The 17,134-nt window shown below is 47.9% G+C and overlaps 1 protein-coding gene across 3 annotated transcripts in view; it reads left to right on the forward strand.

The window, feature by feature from the left end:
• Hk1 (hexokinase 1) overlaps window positions 1-17,134 on the forward strand; it is a 63,520-nt gene that overhangs the window by 17,668 nt on the left and 28,718 nt on the right. For 2 of the 3 annotated variants that reach the window (XM_063239611.1, XM_003473691.5), the window contains exons 2-3: window positions 3,810-3,972; window positions 15,384-15,532. In XM_063239611.1, coding sequence (XP_063095681.1) covers window positions 3,831-3,972; window positions 15,384-15,532 — 291 coding nt within the window. In that variant the 5' untranslated portion in view covers window positions 3,810-3,830. Of the gene's footprint in view, window positions 1-2,564; window positions 2,808-3,809; window positions 3,973-15,383; window positions 15,533-17,134 lie in introns of those variants that run through there. The other variant, XM_013156787.3, reaches the window with a different exon arrangement.

A 17,134-nucleotide genomic window follows, 5' to 3' on the forward strand; every position in this document is an offset into this window, starting at 1 on the left:
GGAGGCAGCACCTTCAGTGAGTGGGCAGCATGGTGGAAATGTGTGTGTATATTTGTGCACATTTGTACACACATACTTGCATAGAAGGTGGGAGGGGAGAGGGAAGGAGGAACAGAACAGCTGTGGAAGCAAGACAGAAATAGAAAAGTTGAAAGGGCCTCTGACACTGGCCAAACCCACAAAGCCCTTGGCCAGCCCTGCCTGCGGGTTTTGTGCAGGGCTCTGGAACACATGCGCAGGAGTGGTTTCCCTGTTGTCCCTCCCCACTGCCTCCCTCCCTCCCTTTACCCACCACTAGCTCTCAGCCTCTCCTTCCCAGCTGGCAGAGCTGCTCTGTAAAGGGAGAAGAAGTCCTTTGTTCAGCAAGGTGTGCTTGCTTTTCTCCCCGACCAGTGTTTCCAGACCATGGGAAGGGCCCTGTGGTCTGCAGGGTGTGTTATCTGCCAGGTGCTGTACCAGGTGTTGCCTGGCTGGACTGCGGGGCCAGGCACCTGGGAAGTGATTTAGCTCCTGGCATGCCCACCTCAGGCCTGGCCTAAAATCTGTGCTGATTTTAATGTCCCCTTCTGCCCCGTTGAGGATCTGTAGCAATAGAGGGTTTTCATTACTCGCTAACTGTGAGATCTGCCCCCTTTTCAGTTCCTGCCCTTCCCAGTTATACCTGCTTTCGGGCCTGAGGGCCTATACCTTATCCCTGCTTATGAACCTGAACAGGAGGGGAAAAGTCCTCTGGAGGCCAGGCTGTGCTTACCATGTGCCCAAGGTACTTTTCCATTTGTACTTCTAGGCTCCAGTGGGGTTGGCTCGGCTGTCCTAAAATATTGGGCTTCTCAGCTCAGTGTTTGGGTGCTGAGATGTGCCTCAGGTTAGGAGGTGGGGTAACTGGAGCTTTGAGAGTCCTGATGTTCCTAGAGACTTTTCCCTGTCCAGCTGGAAGACCTTGACAGCTCTCCCTAGGCCAGTGCTCCATGCTGGAGGGGGACTTGCCTTCCTCAAGGACAGGTATGAGACTTTGCTTCCCTGGCTGGCTGTGTGACCTGACCTCTTACCTTCTTGGGCCTCTGTTTCTGCATCTGTAAAATGGGGGACAGTAAAATGGCCTGACAGTGTCACTTTGAAGATTAAATGAGGTGTGAAGAGTAACTGACATACTGGACCTGGAAACGCTTGTTATTTGTAAACCATAAAATAATTATAAAGTCTTATTCTGGCATGGAGCATGATTTGAATTCTTCCTTGGTGCCTAGACCCTGGGAGAGTTGCAAAGGTCTGTTCAATCATTTCTAATTGTGGGGACACGGAGTGCCAGGGGATGGGTTTTCCGTAGCAGGTTGTCACACTGTGCAGTGTGAGGAGTGTGGTAGCTGATGCATGGCCAGAAGGCTGGAGTGGCACCGTGACTGTGCCTGCACCCGCTCATCCACCCTGCATCAGGCCGACAGCTTGGGCTCAGAAACACCATCTTTTTGTTGGACTCATTAAAATGGGGCCAAGGCTCGCATGCTTTGGGATCTGTTTACATTTTTAAAAAGAATTCCTTATTTACTGTACAATTTTAACCTTATATCCTATTATTGGGTCTAATTAGTTGGCTTTCCTCCTCCTCTTCCTCCTCTTCCTTCTTTTTTTATCCTTGAAATCAAATGGATGTGGTCTACATTTCCTTATGACTTCTTCAGCCTTGGCTGGTGCAGCTCCTCCTTGTAACCTGGCCTCTTCTGCTGGCCGCCTGCTCCACAGTGTGTTATTTCTGATACGCAGCTTGACACTCACCTCACCTTGGGCTTCACAGATGCTCCTCCTGCCTGCGCTGGACTCTGCAGCGTTGCCCCTTGGTGAAGCCACCTCTGACATACTGGTGTCATGACTGCTGCTGATGCCCCCAATCCCAGGGCAGTGAGACAGCGTGGATCACTGATCTGGTGCTCCTCCCTTGGGGTGGAGCACATTGTGTCTTCCGGGGCCCATGGGGCTGACAGTTTCTGTGTATGTCGCTGGGGTTTTTGATTATCCTTTTTTGTGTTACTTTCTCATGAAGGGGAAAGGAAAGGGGTTGGGTAATGCTCGTGATTGGGGCACGGCTCATCTCGTGAGTGGGGCAGAGACACTGGCAGACTGCTGCCAGCGCTGTGATTGTCTGTGAGGCAGGAGGCTGGCGGAGCTGGGGAAGCACGAGACCTGAAGACAGAGCGAGAAGGCAGCCCAGGGCCAAAGTATGCAGCCAGAAGTGACCTAGTCTGGGCACTCCATGTCCTTGAGCCAGGATATTTCTGGTTGCTCTCAACTGTGAACAAGATGCCGTTCTCGGAGGCAATCAGCTTCAAGGTCTTTGCAGCCTCATTGGCCCATAAATCTGTCTGTCAGGAGCCTTCTGTGTGCAGGGCTGCAAGTCACACATGGGGGAGGGCGCGCAGACACTGACACTGATGGGACAGGGCAGGCTGTGCTGGGACATTGGTGCTGAGGGTGGAGTGTTCTGACAATGACGTGAGCCTTGAGGGCTGGCACAGAGCGGGAGAGCTGGGAGGAGAAGAAAGGGCACATCAGGCAGAGGCGACCACACAAATGGGGAAGCCGGAAGATCTGCCAGATCTGCACTGAGAGATCAGCCTGGGGCTGCCCCAGGACTGGCTCCTGTGGCTGTGGGGAGTGGAAGTCTGATGATGGACAGCTACGAGATGGACAAGGCACAGGGCTCCAGGCAGGCGCCTGCTTGCCAGGGCTTCCTAAGCTAAGGGACAATAGACAGAAAGGTGGTGAGCAGGGGAGCTCAGGTGGACTCCACAGACACGTCAGGCATGTAGTAGGTGCGTAGTGAATAATTTTTTTTTTAAATGATAGCGAGTGTCAAACCCATAGCCTCATGCATGACAGGCCCATGTTCTACCACTGAGTCACACTCCCAGCATCTGTGAAGACTTTTTGAGAGAATAAATGGGAAGATCCTATGAAGGAAAAACGACCAGAGACAACCCAGGTCCCTGAGGTTAGGAGAGAAGGGACTTGGGGCAAAGAGCAGGTTGGGGCAGCCTTTTGAAGGGTAAGCAGCCTGTTTGGAGATGTGGCCACAATGGCCTGGCACGCAGGCCACTCCTTCATGCATGGCTTGGGACCTGGGGCACTGTCTCAGTGCATTTTGAAGGCATGGCTAAGGTCTCTGCTCTGGACCTGCCACCCTGTGTTTCTAGCCTTTAGGCTACTATTTCTCCCCTCCCTGAAGTAGTAGTACTTAAGGAAACCCTCCAGCACTGCTTTCTCATGTTAGTGATAAGCTGATGCTTGTTGAGCACTTACTATGTCCTGAAGAGACCCTATTGTCTTGAGTTTTTTTTTTTAATTGAGGAAACTGAAATTCATGCAGCTGTTTAGCACTGGGGCTGGATTTGAACCCAAACGGCTGTCTCAGAGCCCTCATTCCTAATCTTGGTGGTGCTTCCACCCATATGAGGATGACAGGCCACCTGTCACAGAGGGAGAGGGACACGGGTCCCTGGAGGAAACCTGCCTCCATTGTGTGCTTGGGGTCTGAAGGGTGGTCTTCTCATAACGTCCAGCGGTTGGAAAGGATCTTAGAGTTCCCTGGTTTATTTTGCAAGTGCCAAACTGGGACTCAGTGCATTTGCAAGCCTGTTGTGGGTAGCATGGTAGCAGGCAGTTGAATGACCTCCCATCACGTGACAAACTTGCGTGGGTGCTTCAGTGCCTGCAGGAGTGGATTGTCTCACCCGGCCCTGTCTGCCACAAGCCAGGCCTGAGCTGAAATGACCTTAGTCTCACCTCTCTCTCCTGCCTTCTTGTCCTTCCCCCAGATTGACAAGTATCTCTATGCCATGCGGCTCTCTGATGAAACTCTGTTGGATATCATGGCTCGCTTCAAGGAGGAGATGAGGAATGGCCTTTCCCGAGATTATAACCCAACAGCTACGGTCAAGATGTTGCCAACCTTTGTGAGGTCCATTCCTGATGGCTCAGGTGAGTCTCTCATCCGGAGTGGGCTTTGCGGGCTGAGTGTTCTGTGAAACTTCCTTCCAGCTTTCATTTATTCATGAATTAATTCATTCACTCACTCACTCATTCAACATTGTGTCTGTTCTCCCACCCAACCATTGCCCAATCCATCCATCCATCCATCCATCCACCCACCCACCCATCCATGTCTGCTGAGCTCCTATTGTGTGCCTGATACTGGGGATGCTGTACTGGACAAGGCTGACCTCCGTCATTGGCCTGCCTATGTGGTGGCTTGTGATACTTTGAGAGTGTAGTGCTTTGGGTCTTGCGGATGCTATGTGAATTGTTCTTCTATCTCCAGAATGAAGAAAGCATTTATTTTAGGAGACACTGTCCATCAGGGGTGCCAAGCCTCTCTTCCTTTGGTACTCAGATAAGTAGCAGTTGCAGTGCCAAGCAGGTTTTGGCCTCAGAGGACAGATTCTAGTCCCCATTTGAGTACATTCCCTGTATACTCCATCAACATAGCCCTAAAGTTGAGAAATGGGGAGGGGAGATAGAATTGGAAAAAATTATCTTCTTAGTTTGCATCCATGTGGGTCTGCCTTCTGTGGAGCATTTGTAGCATGGTCAGTTTGTCTGCCCAGGAGAGTGGCATCAGCCCTACACTTGGCAGAGCTGAGGCTGGGAGGTGCAGCCTGGCCTGCTTGGAGGAAGCTGTTCTGCTCAGTGAGCCCACAGTTGTTAGCTTGCAGAGGTGGGTGCCGTGCCCGCCCACCTTGGCATGTTCACAGGGTCCTCCTGTGAGCTGCCTCTGCCCTAGGCTGGAGTCACCCGTTGTGTGGCGCTGGGAGGGAGCATGTGTGGAAGCCCAGTTTTCCCCTGTGAACACACTGCCATCGTGCCTGTGCCCTTCACACTCTGCTGCCAGTTCTCTCCACTGGAAACCCTTCTTTAAAGCCTCGATTTAAAATCTCATCTAGAGGTCCTTGTTTAGAGCAGCTTATATGTAACCTGCAAACCAGATGCCAGGAAAATCGCAGTTGTTCAGCTGATGCTCACAAGGGACAGGCGCATGTGATGATGCAAGGTGCATGGTTTATGCAGGCCGGGCAAGGTCCTGTCCTAGCCAGAGCTACCTTGGAGGTGGGCTGAGGAGGAGCCTGAGTGTTTATTCTGAGGTTGTGGATAGCACCTCATGCACACAGTTGGCATTTGTCTCTCTGAAGTTTCTTTGGCTGTTTTAACAGTCAGTTACACCTCTGTCCTTTTGTTTGCTTTGAGGTGTTGCTTTTTGCACTTTGACTTTTTAAGAAGTCTTGCAGAGTGACCACAGCGTGTTGTGTGCTGTGTTGGACATGTTCTTCTGCTCGTGGTTTGGAAGTTGGACCCTGGTAGTTCAGACCCACTTTTTCCCAGTCCTTGAAGGCACCTAGCCCAGAAGCTTAGGCGCCTTTGGAGCTCACTGCCAGAAGCCTAGCTGGACCGGCTCCCAGCTAAGAGATGGGGAAGGGGCTGGGAGGGCTTGGGAGTTCTCTGAGGGATACCTGATCCCTGCAGGCACCTGATCTGTGTGACCCACCAGGGCTGCCACAGGGGAGAATCAGAAAGTGGGGGCTCCTTTCTTCCTCCAGAAAACTGCCCTCCCGCAGCTCTCCTCCTGAGCACCAGTCAGTAGGGCCGTTCTTTACTCTCACAGCTGGCATTTCTAGGGCTGAGGGTGTCAAAGTGTGATCCAAACTCTGCTAGTAACCTAGCCATTTGTCCAAGTTGCTCCTCCTCAAAACAAGGTTCAGAACTCACACTCGTCTGAGAATTACCACATTTCCAGTGCCTGCTTAGAGATTTATAGTAGATACCAATATACTAAAGGCCCTGAGTAGTCCTGCAGGAAAGAGCCTGTTCAACTGGTCCTAACTGCACTTTCCCCCAGCGCCTGCTACCATGTTTCATCTGTTTTGAAACATTGATTCTTTTTCTTAATATTCCAGTCAGCGCTGTTTCATGTAACAATCACATCTTACTATTGGCAGTACATTTTTTTGGCTAGTGTTACATCCAATAATTACACAGGTGTGTCTCACAGCCATGGTGTCTTTAATGAGACCTGTCCACCCATGTTGAGAAATGCTATCGTTGCATTTGTGGAGCCTCTGTCTCCTCCAGCGCTGATAGGGCCAGAGGTTAGAATCTCTCAGGAGCAGACTGAGAACACTGGTGAGGGTAAACCAAAGCCCTGAACCACAGGGACCCCTGTGGGCCTTTTCTGCACAGCAGGGTGAACCCTTGTAGTTTTTCCTAAGGATGCCAGTCCTGTGGGGTCAGCCTGCACCAGTGACCACCTCGTAACTCGATCACATCTGCAAAGACCACATTCCCAAATAAGGTCAGATTTACAGGTGCTGATCTGAGTTGGTTAGGACTGTAGCATATCTTTTTAGGAGATATAATGCAAATCACAACACATCCTATATCCTTTCTTCCTGTGACTGTTATTCTGTGTGTGTGTGTGTGTTGGGGAGGTATTGGGATTGAACACAGGGAGTGCTGAGCTACATGGTCAGGCATGTTTACATTTTTTTATTTTGGGACATTGTCTTAAGTTGCCCAAGGTGGCCTCAAAGTTGTGATCCTAGACCCCTCCTTCCTGAGCAGGTTTGTGCACCGTCTCTCCAAGTTGTTCCATTCCTGATGTTTATGGCGAGGGGTGGGGGGATCAGCTCATGTGCCCAGGTAAATGGACTGGTCCCTATGGTGACACAAGAATTGATGTCGATGTCAAAATTTGAGCACCTCACCCCAGTCAATCCCTGGCCCTTGGTGGAGGGAGATGCCTCCTTTGTCCCCTCCTCTCCCCTTTGGGCACCTTTGCCCCTGAGAACCATAGAGTCTCCTGAATGCAATTCTCCTTCATAGGAAGTCCATGGCATCGTGCCCGTCTTGCAATGTTAATCACTGCTTCAACTGTAGTAATTAGTCAGTGACAGAATGAGAGGTAATCCCAAAGCACACAAGGAGAGACCGGAACGTGCCATAAATGGTGGTAAAGAAAAGGTTTCCAAGGCAAAGGGAGCCTAGACTCAGGTGCTTTTATTTTTGGTTTGTTTGTTTTTTGTTTTTGGTACCAGGAAACAAACTCAGGACCTTGTGCTTGCTGGGCTGTGCTGCTGAGCTATATCCTTGGCCCCTAGATTCAAGTTTTGAAACTACTGAGTTTTCAGAAGGACTTCTACACGCAGAGACATCCACCTATTTTTCATTATTGTTTTCCCAGTTTTAGTATACGTGCTACCGAAGTGAACACATTATTGATTTTCCTTTCGGACATTTTGAAATGGATTTTTTTAGTTGCTTTCAGGAGATTCTACTGTGTGTGTCTCATTCATGAAACCTACTTTTTATTTATCACTATAAATACTGTATATAACAATTAGATTGTAAGCTTTGTGATGTGCATCAAATCAAGTTGGATAGTTATTTGTTACTCCTTTATGGTTCCCAGAGGAGTCTTTACCAAAGAAGAGCCAAAACCAAATTTTTTTTTTCCTAAAAGGTTTTGGTTATACCATGATCTTTTTCCATGCACAGCTGAATGATTTATAGCATGGTATTTCCCTTTCTTTCTGTGGCAATTGGCTATGTTGGTTTTTATGTCTGGAAAAAAATGGTTAATTATCTCAGAAGTTGTCTCCATCTGTGAATCTTCCTGCCTGTCTGCTGTTCTGATTGGTAGTTTATAAGTGTGTGTGTGTGTGTGTGTGTGTGTGTGTGTGTGTGTGTAGCTGGGCATCAGTCCAGGGCCTTGTGTGTACTAGACCAGGGCTTTACCGCTGAGCCGCACCCAGCCCTGGGTGAGTCTCCGATGAAGGAGTAGTGTCACCAGGGCCAGGGCTGCAGACAGAAGGAAAATGCCATTGCTACTCCTCCCGCACAAGGCAAAGGTAGGCGCTTCACAAAGGTGGGGTTTTGTTTGCCAGGGTTCCAGCGCAGGCCTGGACTTGAGAGAGCCATCTGCCGCTGTGTTTGTTTTCTATTATTTGCTGGGAGTAATGACTGTCATTAGAAAGTAGAGAGTTGTCAGGGCCCTTTGGATGTCTTGTGTAATGAGCCTTCTTTTTGGAGTGGTTCTCCTGGTATCAGTGGTGTGGAAAGAAGTTGCAAATAGGAGCCCCCCAGAGGGGGATGGCGGACTTGAGATGAAAGATGTGAAGGAGGAGTTGGAGCCAAGCCTGCTGCTGCAGAAAGAGGGAGAAAAGTAAATAAAAATTTAGTACACAATGGGTAAACCCTGATGTTACTACTCTCTGGGTGACCATAGAGAAGCCTCTTTACTTCTGAGCCTCCACGTCCTCATCTGTAAAATGGGCAGGCTACTTTGTCCTGATTGTGAAAGTGTCTCAAAATTGGAAACCACCATCTTCATAATTTGAAAACTGGCTTTGTGTGAATCCTTCCTTGGGAAGGCCTCTTCTCATTTTTATCGGTACTGGGGATCGAACTCACGACAGCCTGCTTGCAAGGCAGGTGCTTATGCCGCTGAGCTAAATCTCCAGCCCCAAGGGAAGGCTTCTTCTAACCAGTGTGGCCAGAGGGACCCCTCTACCCCCACCACTGGCAGGCCTCAATGCGTACGCCCAGCCCTGGAAACCAGGATGCAGAGCTTCTGAGAATTCACTGGGACCTCTGCTGTTAGAGAAGGGGGCAGAGAAAAGTTGGAAGCCAAGGTGGGCTGTGCCATCTCCACCCAGCACCCTGCTCCAGGGCTGGCCCCACACAGTGGGCTGAGCTCCTGTTTGTCTGCGAGGGGTGACCATAGCTTTAGCGGGGATTGTCGGGGGGGGGGGGCGACTTAAGATAAAAGAGGATGATAGAGTTTCTTTCTTACAGAGGGCAAGTGGGTATTTGGGGGATTTCTTTTCTAAATAGAGAATATTGAACTTGAATTTCCGGTTTTCACTTGCATCATTTTAGGTGAAAAGGAAACGACACTCCAGCTTCCTGTACCGGGAAGTCTGGATTTCAGTGGGCCTCTGTCCAGGAGCTCCTTTTCTCTTACTCTCAGTCAGCCCAACTTTCCTCCCTGTTGAGGTCACTCACAGATCCCCCTCACCCCTTTCTACGACAGAAACAGCCCCTGTGCCCCCAGGCTGGCATCTCATGCCCTCGTCAGTGACCCTAGCCAGAGGGCAACCCCGCTCCCCTGTAGGACCGGTGACTGTCTCCTCTAGGCCCGAGACCTGCTGGTGTGGATCACATGCTGATCCTGATCAAGCACGTGGCTCCTGAGTGACTCTGGTGCCCCTCTTGTATACATTGGTTCCCTGTAGCTGGAGCAGGGAGCAGGTAGCCTACCCCGACTGCAGGTGTGAAGACCAGGAAAGCAGCGGGCACATGCATGCTCACTGCTGGCCTGTGATGTCCACAGCATTCAGCATTCAGGACCCTGGGGCAGCAGGAAAGCCAGTGAGTGTCCTTGCCTCCTCAGTCCCTTGTTGCCAAACTGCAGCACATATACCATTTGCAAATAAAAAGTAAGGAGCACTCTGGTTTGCGCAAATTTGGAGATGGAGAGAGGCCCATTGGCCTTGTACTGAGTGTGACCCTGAGCCAGGCACTCACTGCTTAGTCTGGGAGCCTCATTTCCGTAATCCCAGGAGGGCGAGGTAACAGTGTGCAGTTTCCTAAGCTGTAAACGTGCAGGTGCGCTTTCTTTCAACAGTCATAGACTCCTTTCCATGGAGTTGGTCTCTGCTCTGGAAGAATCAGGAGCAGAGAGAGAGCCCTGTGATTTCTGTAGCTGTTGACCAGGCCCTCTTGCAAATCCTGCAAATCCCATCAGCCATTGTGTGAAGTGTCTGTTTTTAGCTCTGTCCTGGCATCTCCTGGCCACTCTATCTGCTCTCACCTGAGCTTCCCAGGATCCTGCCGACCAGTACTTGTTTATGGGCTGAGCAGATGAGGCAATGTTTGCCAGCCCCAGGAACCCCAAGACCAGGTTGTCTCAGGTCTACCTGCAGCTGAGGTCGTCGGCACTGTTTCTGCTGGACAAACTTCAGGCAGGCCTGGGGCCTCCAGAGGTGTTGTTGACTCCTGCCCCTTTCCAAGACCAAGTGTTGAAAGCTCTTAAACTATGCTGGTTTCCCCAGCCCCATCACTGTCTTGAGTAACATGAAACCTACTTTTCTGATTCATCTTGTAGTGAGACCAGGTTGGCAACTGAAAATTTTCCTATGCTGTTTTGTTAGTTATTATGAAAACTCTAGTACAAAACACAACCCCAAAACTGCAAGGAATCGAGGATGCTGAGAAGCCCCAGGGAAGAGATGCAGCCGTCTCTGCTGTGCAGTCTCACTCTGGTCCCGTCCTTGGGGATCTTTGTGCCCAAACTCTGTCCAGGAGGCAGAGTTTACCATTGATTGGGAACGTGGTTTTTAGATTATAGTGCTGGGTGTGCCATGCATGGTTGTGCGCAAATTATCTTCCACAGATGAGAAAGCATCTGTGGAATGAGCACCTTGGTGGCACCTGCCTGTTGGGCTGAGATTAAAATGATGTAAGGGTCTGGGATATAGCTCAGTGGGACAGTGCCTGCCTGGCAAGCTCGAGGTCATGAGTTCAATTCCAGGCACCAAAAAAAAAAAAAAAAAAAAAAAAAAAGCATAAATGCACTTTAGAACAGGAAAAAGTTTCAGTGAATGTTAACTAATGGCAAAATGTACTGTTTTTTTTTTTTTTTTTTTTTTTTTTTTTTTTTGGTCTTTTTCCTTTTTACCGGTACCAGGGATCGAACCCACGACTGCCTGCTTGCAAGGCAGGCGCTTATGCCGCTGAGCTAAATCCCCAGCCCCCATGTTTTTTATTTTCTAGTGTCTCACCTATCTGAGAGGAACTACTTGATACTAAGATGGATGGTAGGGGGCAATAAGATAGAGTATAGAGTTCCCACAGACTTTGAACTCAGTAGCCCAGGCTGGCTAGGTACTTGCAATGATCCTTAGTGCCTCAGCCTCGGGTTTGCAGGGATCACAGGTGTGCACCACCTGACTGTAAGTTTGGGTTGTTTATTTAAGACGAGGTCTTAGTCAGATCTCACCATATAGCCCAGGCTAGCTTTGAACTCATGGTGATCCTCCTGCCTCAGGTTCCTGAATGCTGGGATTACAGATATGTGCCACTATGCTTGGTTAAATTCAGACTGTTAATTTGGCAGTGGTATGAAGTAAACACTGTAGGGATTAGTGTTCTGATGGGACCCAGAGGAAACAAACTGATCAGAATTCCTGGTAAGTCTGTGATAACTGCCTCTCAGCATTCTCCCTTGGCTTGTTTTTTTTTGGAACATGGAGAGTGTTAAACCAGTAGTTTCATGTGATATCTTTGTAAGTGTCATATGGTTAGGTGTAAAAGGAAATGAAATATTGATAAATTGTACCACAACACAGATGAACCTTGAATGCACTGTGCTAAGTGAAAATAGGCCTGTTTTTTTTTTTTTTTGTTTTGTTTTTTTTTTTTTTTTTTTTTCGTTTTCCTGTGGTACCAGGAATCAAACTCAAGACCTTGAGCTTACCAGGCAGTTGTTTATACCACTGCACTGCATCTCTGGCCTGAGTCCAGGTTTCTTTTATCCTAAAATTAGATATTCCTGTGCCCAGCTCTTAAATATACTGAAAACCACTGCACCATACATTTTAAAATGGATGAAATGTAGGATAGTGAATTAAATTTCAATGAAATCATTTTTTTAAAGTATATGTGCTGCCGATGTGAGCCCAAAATTATTTACAAATCTAGCCAATGGCATAACCACTTTACACTCTGTGCACAAGCAGCGGTGCGTGGAATGAATGAATGAATGGGCAATCGGTCCCTGTTATTATTTATTGAGTTGTCCTGGGTGCTGAGTTCTACATTGTAGTCCTTCCCTCATAGAACTCAAGGGAGAACAATGAAATCAGTGCATTTCTGTGGTTTGTTCATTCATTAACTCAGCAAATATGTGTTGAGCTGTTACTATACGCTCAGTACCCGCCTAAGTTCCAGAAGTTACAGCCATGCGTCAGAGTAGACAACTTAATGGAATCAAATATAAGGATATGTCAGTTATAAAAGAGAGGAAGCTAAGAAAAAAACGAAGAAAGAAACTATTAGTTTAAAAAAAAAAAAAAAGCATAAGGGACGCAGCATAGCCAAACAATCTTAAAAAAAAAAAAAAAATTGGAGAGCTTGTACTTCCTGATTCTAAAAGTTATTATAAACAGCAAAGTTAGGGCCGCGGGGTGGCGTAACCACCTGCCTGTGCAAGGTACTGAGTTTGACACCTGGTACCAAAAAATAAACAAAACGCAAAGTTAGGGCTGTGTGGTCAGTGGAACTAACCTGAGAGCCCAGAAACAGGCTTACACGCTTATAGTAGTTGATTCTTTTGGCAAAGGTGGCGAGGCTAGGCTGTTCAGTGAGGGAAATTGAAGTCTTCAGCACGTGGTGCTGGGACATTGACCACCCACTTGGGAAAGAGTGAAGCTGGCCTCTGACCTTTTGTATTAAAAAACAACAAACTCAAAGCAGATTAAAGACCTAAACATTCACATCTGTAGTCCTGTAGTCAGGAGGCTGACACAGGAAGATCATCACAAGTCCCAGGGCTACATAGCCTGGGCTACATAGTGAGTTCAATACCAATCTGAATTACATATCAAGACCCTGTCTTAATAAAAAGCCAAAAGCCAAACCAAAGCAAAACCTAAATATAAACGCCAAAACAAAGGAAATATAGGCGTAATCTTTGTGACCTTGAATTTAGCCATGAATTCTTAGATATAATACCAAAAATGCAAGCAAAAGAAAAAAAAAACATAAATTGCACTTTATCAAAACGAGAAACTTTTGTGCTTTAAAGGACACTTGAAAATTAGAGTCTCTTAGTAAAGGAAGGCAAATACCTCTTTCATAAATGGGGATAATAAAATCTATCATTTATTTTAAAGAGGACACTACCAAGAAAGTATAAAGGCAACCCACAGAATATTGATTTATTCATTTATTTATTTACTAGTTTGATTTTTTGATAGTCTTGTGATTATAGTTCAGGCTGGCCTTGAACTTACAGTGATCCTCCTGTCTCAGCCTCCTGAGCACTAGAATTACAGACATGCACCACCACATCTGGCATATATCTAGACCATTTAAGAAGTGTTACAACATGACACTAAAAAGGTAATTCAGTTTTAAAAGTGGGCATAGAATCTGAATAGACGAATCTCCAAGGAAGATCCAGAAAGGCAGTGAGCATGTGTGAAGGTCATCAGGGATCATTAGGCACCGCAGACATACTTATAAAAAATAAAAATTGAAGCTAAAAAAGTCATCAGAGAAACACAAGTTGAAATAAAAAGACAGTCACAAATATTGCTGAGGACGTGGAGAAATTGAGAACTTCATAAAACCTGAGGATGAGAGATGAAGCAGCTGCTTTTGAAAACAATAACAATCCCTCTAGAAGTTAAGGTGGTTGTCATTTGACACAAAGCTTCTCCTTTGGGCACCGTATCCACCCCAGAGAAACAAAAACGTGTCTGCACAGAAATGTGTGCACCAGTCTTCCCGGCAGCACTATTCAGAGTGGCTGAAAGGTGGGAGCAGCCCGTGTCCACCAGCAGATAAGTGAATGAATGAGTGTGGTGGTGCAGTTGGCGGGGCATTATTTGGCCACAAAAAGTGAAATAAATTCTGACACATAGTACAGTACAGCATAAATGAACTTTAAAACATTTGTCTTCAGTGAAAGGAGCCAATCACAAAGGCCACCTGCGGTATGATTGCATTTATGTGAAGTGTCCAGAATAGGGACCTCTGTAGAGAGAAGATTGGAAGGAGGTTATGAAGGGCACTGTATTTCTTTTTGTGATAATGCAAATATTCTACAGCTGCTTGTGCTGATGGTTACATAACCGAATATACTAAAAACCATTGCGTTGTAAGCTTTAGGTAGGTGAATTGTGTGGTGTGGGAAAGTACATCTGAAAATGCTGTTATGTATTTATTGGCCATTTGAAGTTTTGTTCTGTGAAGTGACTGTTCATTTCACTTGCACATTTTTTTGATTGGGTCTTTTATTTTCGGGAGGGAGTCTAATTTTTTTTTTGAATTCTTCATGTATTCTAGATGTTACTTCCCTAGGAGTTGCTGCCAATTTTCTTTCCCATTCTGGAGGCTGTCACTTCACTCTGGGTTGTTTCTTTTGTTGTGCAAAAGCTTTTTAATTTGATCCCATTTACTACTCTGCCATAAAGAAGGATAAACATAAGTAGAATAAATCAGACACACAAGCTTAAATATCTCATGGCTTTTCTCATACAAGAAATGCATTACGTAGAGAAAGAGCAAAAATAAAAAGCACATAATAGGAAATAGAGTGACAGAACTTCTCACAGGGGAAGGGGATTAAGAGATAGAGGAAGAGGGGAGGGCAGCAAGGGAAAGAGGAGGAAAAAGGAATTAAGATGTATTGTGTACATGTACCAACCCACATAGGGAGTGTAGGATTACGTACTGTGAACGTGAACTAATACAAGTTTTTTAAAAAATTAATTTTGGTGAAAAAATTCTGTTGTATATGATACAGTAATACAGATCCTTCTGAAAATGCAGGTCCTCCTAAGTGCTCTGGTATTGACATCCTCGGGACTGAGGGCTCAGTGGACCACTGAGACTTGGGAGGCAAAGGTGACTGTCACCCTGGCCTGATGACACAGGTTACAACATGCATGAACCTTGAAGTCATTGTATTAAGGGTCAGGGAAAGAAGCCAGTCACAAAAAGTCAAGAAGCTTAGGCTCTACTTACATGAGCTTCTGGATTAGGCTAGTTTAGAATTGAGGGAACCGGGACCTGGGTGGGAAGGCAGACGAGAGAGATTGCTTCGCGATTACAGGGTTTCTGCTGGTGGGATGGACTGTCACTGTTCATGGCTACGCTGGGCTGTGCATATTTTACCACAACAATGGCTCAACGCCCTGTGGAGGCAGGCAGTGGTCTCCGAGCCGAAGAGGGAGGAATCCAGGGCAGGTGATGGGCCTTCTGTGTGAGGTTTTCTGAGTTGGAGTGCTATGTGATTGGCATTTATGGAGAGCAGTGCTGTTTTTGAAATGAATACTTAGAGAAAGATGTGGTGGGACCTTGTACTTAATGCTTCCATTTGCAGTTTGAAGTGAGACAGAGATGGCTTGAGCCCTTTCTGCCCAAGGCTCCTGGGCCAGGCTGGTCTTGTGCCCACTGGTCCCTCGCAGCGGTTGGATGAGGCTCCCGGAGTCCCGCTTTCCTCTGAAGGCATTGCGTGGTGGGGGGAGCTGACAAGATTGGGTACAGATGCAGACATGGCATGTGGACTTCCAACACTTGAATCTGATGCGACACTGTTGTCTCCTGAACAGAAAAGGGAGATTTCATTGCCCTGGATCTTGGAGGGTCTTCCTTTCGAATTCTGCGGGTACAAGTGAATCACGAGAAGAAGCAGAATGTTAACATGGAGTCAGAGGCCTATGCCGTCCCGGAGAACATTCTGCATGGCAGCGGAAGCCAGGTGGGTTGCTGTGTTCTTTGGTCAGCACCATCGGGCCAGGCACCAGACTCCGGAGCACTGGGGCTGAGCTCCTGGCAGGTGTTCCAGGGTCACAGTGCATAAGGCCCGGGACTCATGGGAAGAAGGGCATGGCAGCTGGGGCCAGGAGGATATAGTATGTCCATACTGGGTAAACTGGTGACGTGGGACTGGGCGCTTGGGCTTTTGCAGGGTGAGGGTGTGGGGAAAGAGGCCCTGTGGCTCCACCGAGTGACTGTTCTCATTCCTTGGGGATCCTGACTTGGTTACCCAGCAGGATTTAGCACAGCTCTTGGGTGCAAATGGTCATTCCTCCATGTCACCATCTTTTCACCCACTCGCCAGAGGCCTGGGTCACAGTGCTGGTAACTGGGCATGCTTTGTTAGTTGGAGCTGTATTATTTATTACTGGTTTAACAGCATTGCACCCCTTGAGGCAGCAGGCAGAGGATTTGGGCCTTGCTGTAGAAATCACTGTCCCTGTCATGTTCAAACCAACGCCCACTCCCTCCTGGGCTGTTGCTCGGTCACTTCTTTCTGTGGCTCAGGGCTATGGCAGGCCCATCCAGTTACCACGAGTCCCCAGGGGTTTAGTCATCTTTGGGTCCCCTGAGGCCTGTGATATGGGGTGCTCTGCCTCTACCCTCTGGATGGCTACTGTCCAGGCTGTGTTGGTCTCTGAGTCAGGGCTGTGACCTGGGGGGTTGCTCAAAACGTGCCAGATGCTTGCTGGAGGGAAGCATGTTCACTGCATGGTTTATGACTAAGTTCTAGGCTGGCCTTGGAGAAGAGACCCAGGAGCCTTCTCCGGATTCTACTTTGTTCCAAAATGAGAACAAGTGAGATCTGGAGCAAGACATGTAGCCGTTCTGTGTCTCAGAGACAAAGGCTGATCCTGGCCTCTAACGTCCGCCCTTGGGCTCGGGCTCTGAGCTTTTCAGGCCACATCTCAGTGAGCATGAAAGGGGACCCTTGCTAGAGCAGTGAGTCACCCCACTGTCACTCCTGGAACGGGGGTGCACCATCTGTCGCTATGGTGTAGAAACTTGCTCATTCATCAGGGTATAGTGAGGCTGCCCACGGTCTCCTAACCAGGCCCCACTGGCCAGTGTGTGGCTCGTTTCTCAAGTGGCCACAGGGTCAGGGCTTCTGAGCTTCTATAGCAACAAGTACTGACCTGTCACTCTACGTCCCAGAGGTTCTTGACTTGACCCACCAAAGCCTGGTGCCTTCACCATTGAGACTGTCACTGTATAAACATCCATGTGCCTTGGCCTGACCTTGGGGTGTGTGTGTGTGTGTGTGTGTGTGTGTGTGTGTGTGTGTGGTATTAGGATTGAACCCAGGGCTTTGTACATGCTAGGCAAGTATTCTGCCACTGAACCACACCCCCAGCCTTTTCTAAAAAATTGTTTTGAGACAGGAGCTTGCTAAGTTGCCCAGGCTGGCCATGAACTTGCAGTTCTCCTGCCTCAGCCTTCTGAGCAGCTGGGATTACAAACATGTGCCACCAAGCCACGCCAGGGCTTGTTGATTGGGGGTGACCTCTCCCAGATGCTGCACACTCACAGCATTCACCTCTAC

This window comes from Cavia porcellus, unplaced genomic scaffold, assembly GCF_034190915.1.
Source record: "Cavia porcellus strain 051 isolate PalLab524CR breed Dunkin Hartley unplaced genomic scaffold, mCavPor4.1 scaffold_28, whole genome shotgun sequence".
Taxonomy (NCBI): Eukaryota; Metazoa; Chordata; class Mammalia; order Rodentia; family Caviidae; genus Cavia; species Cavia porcellus.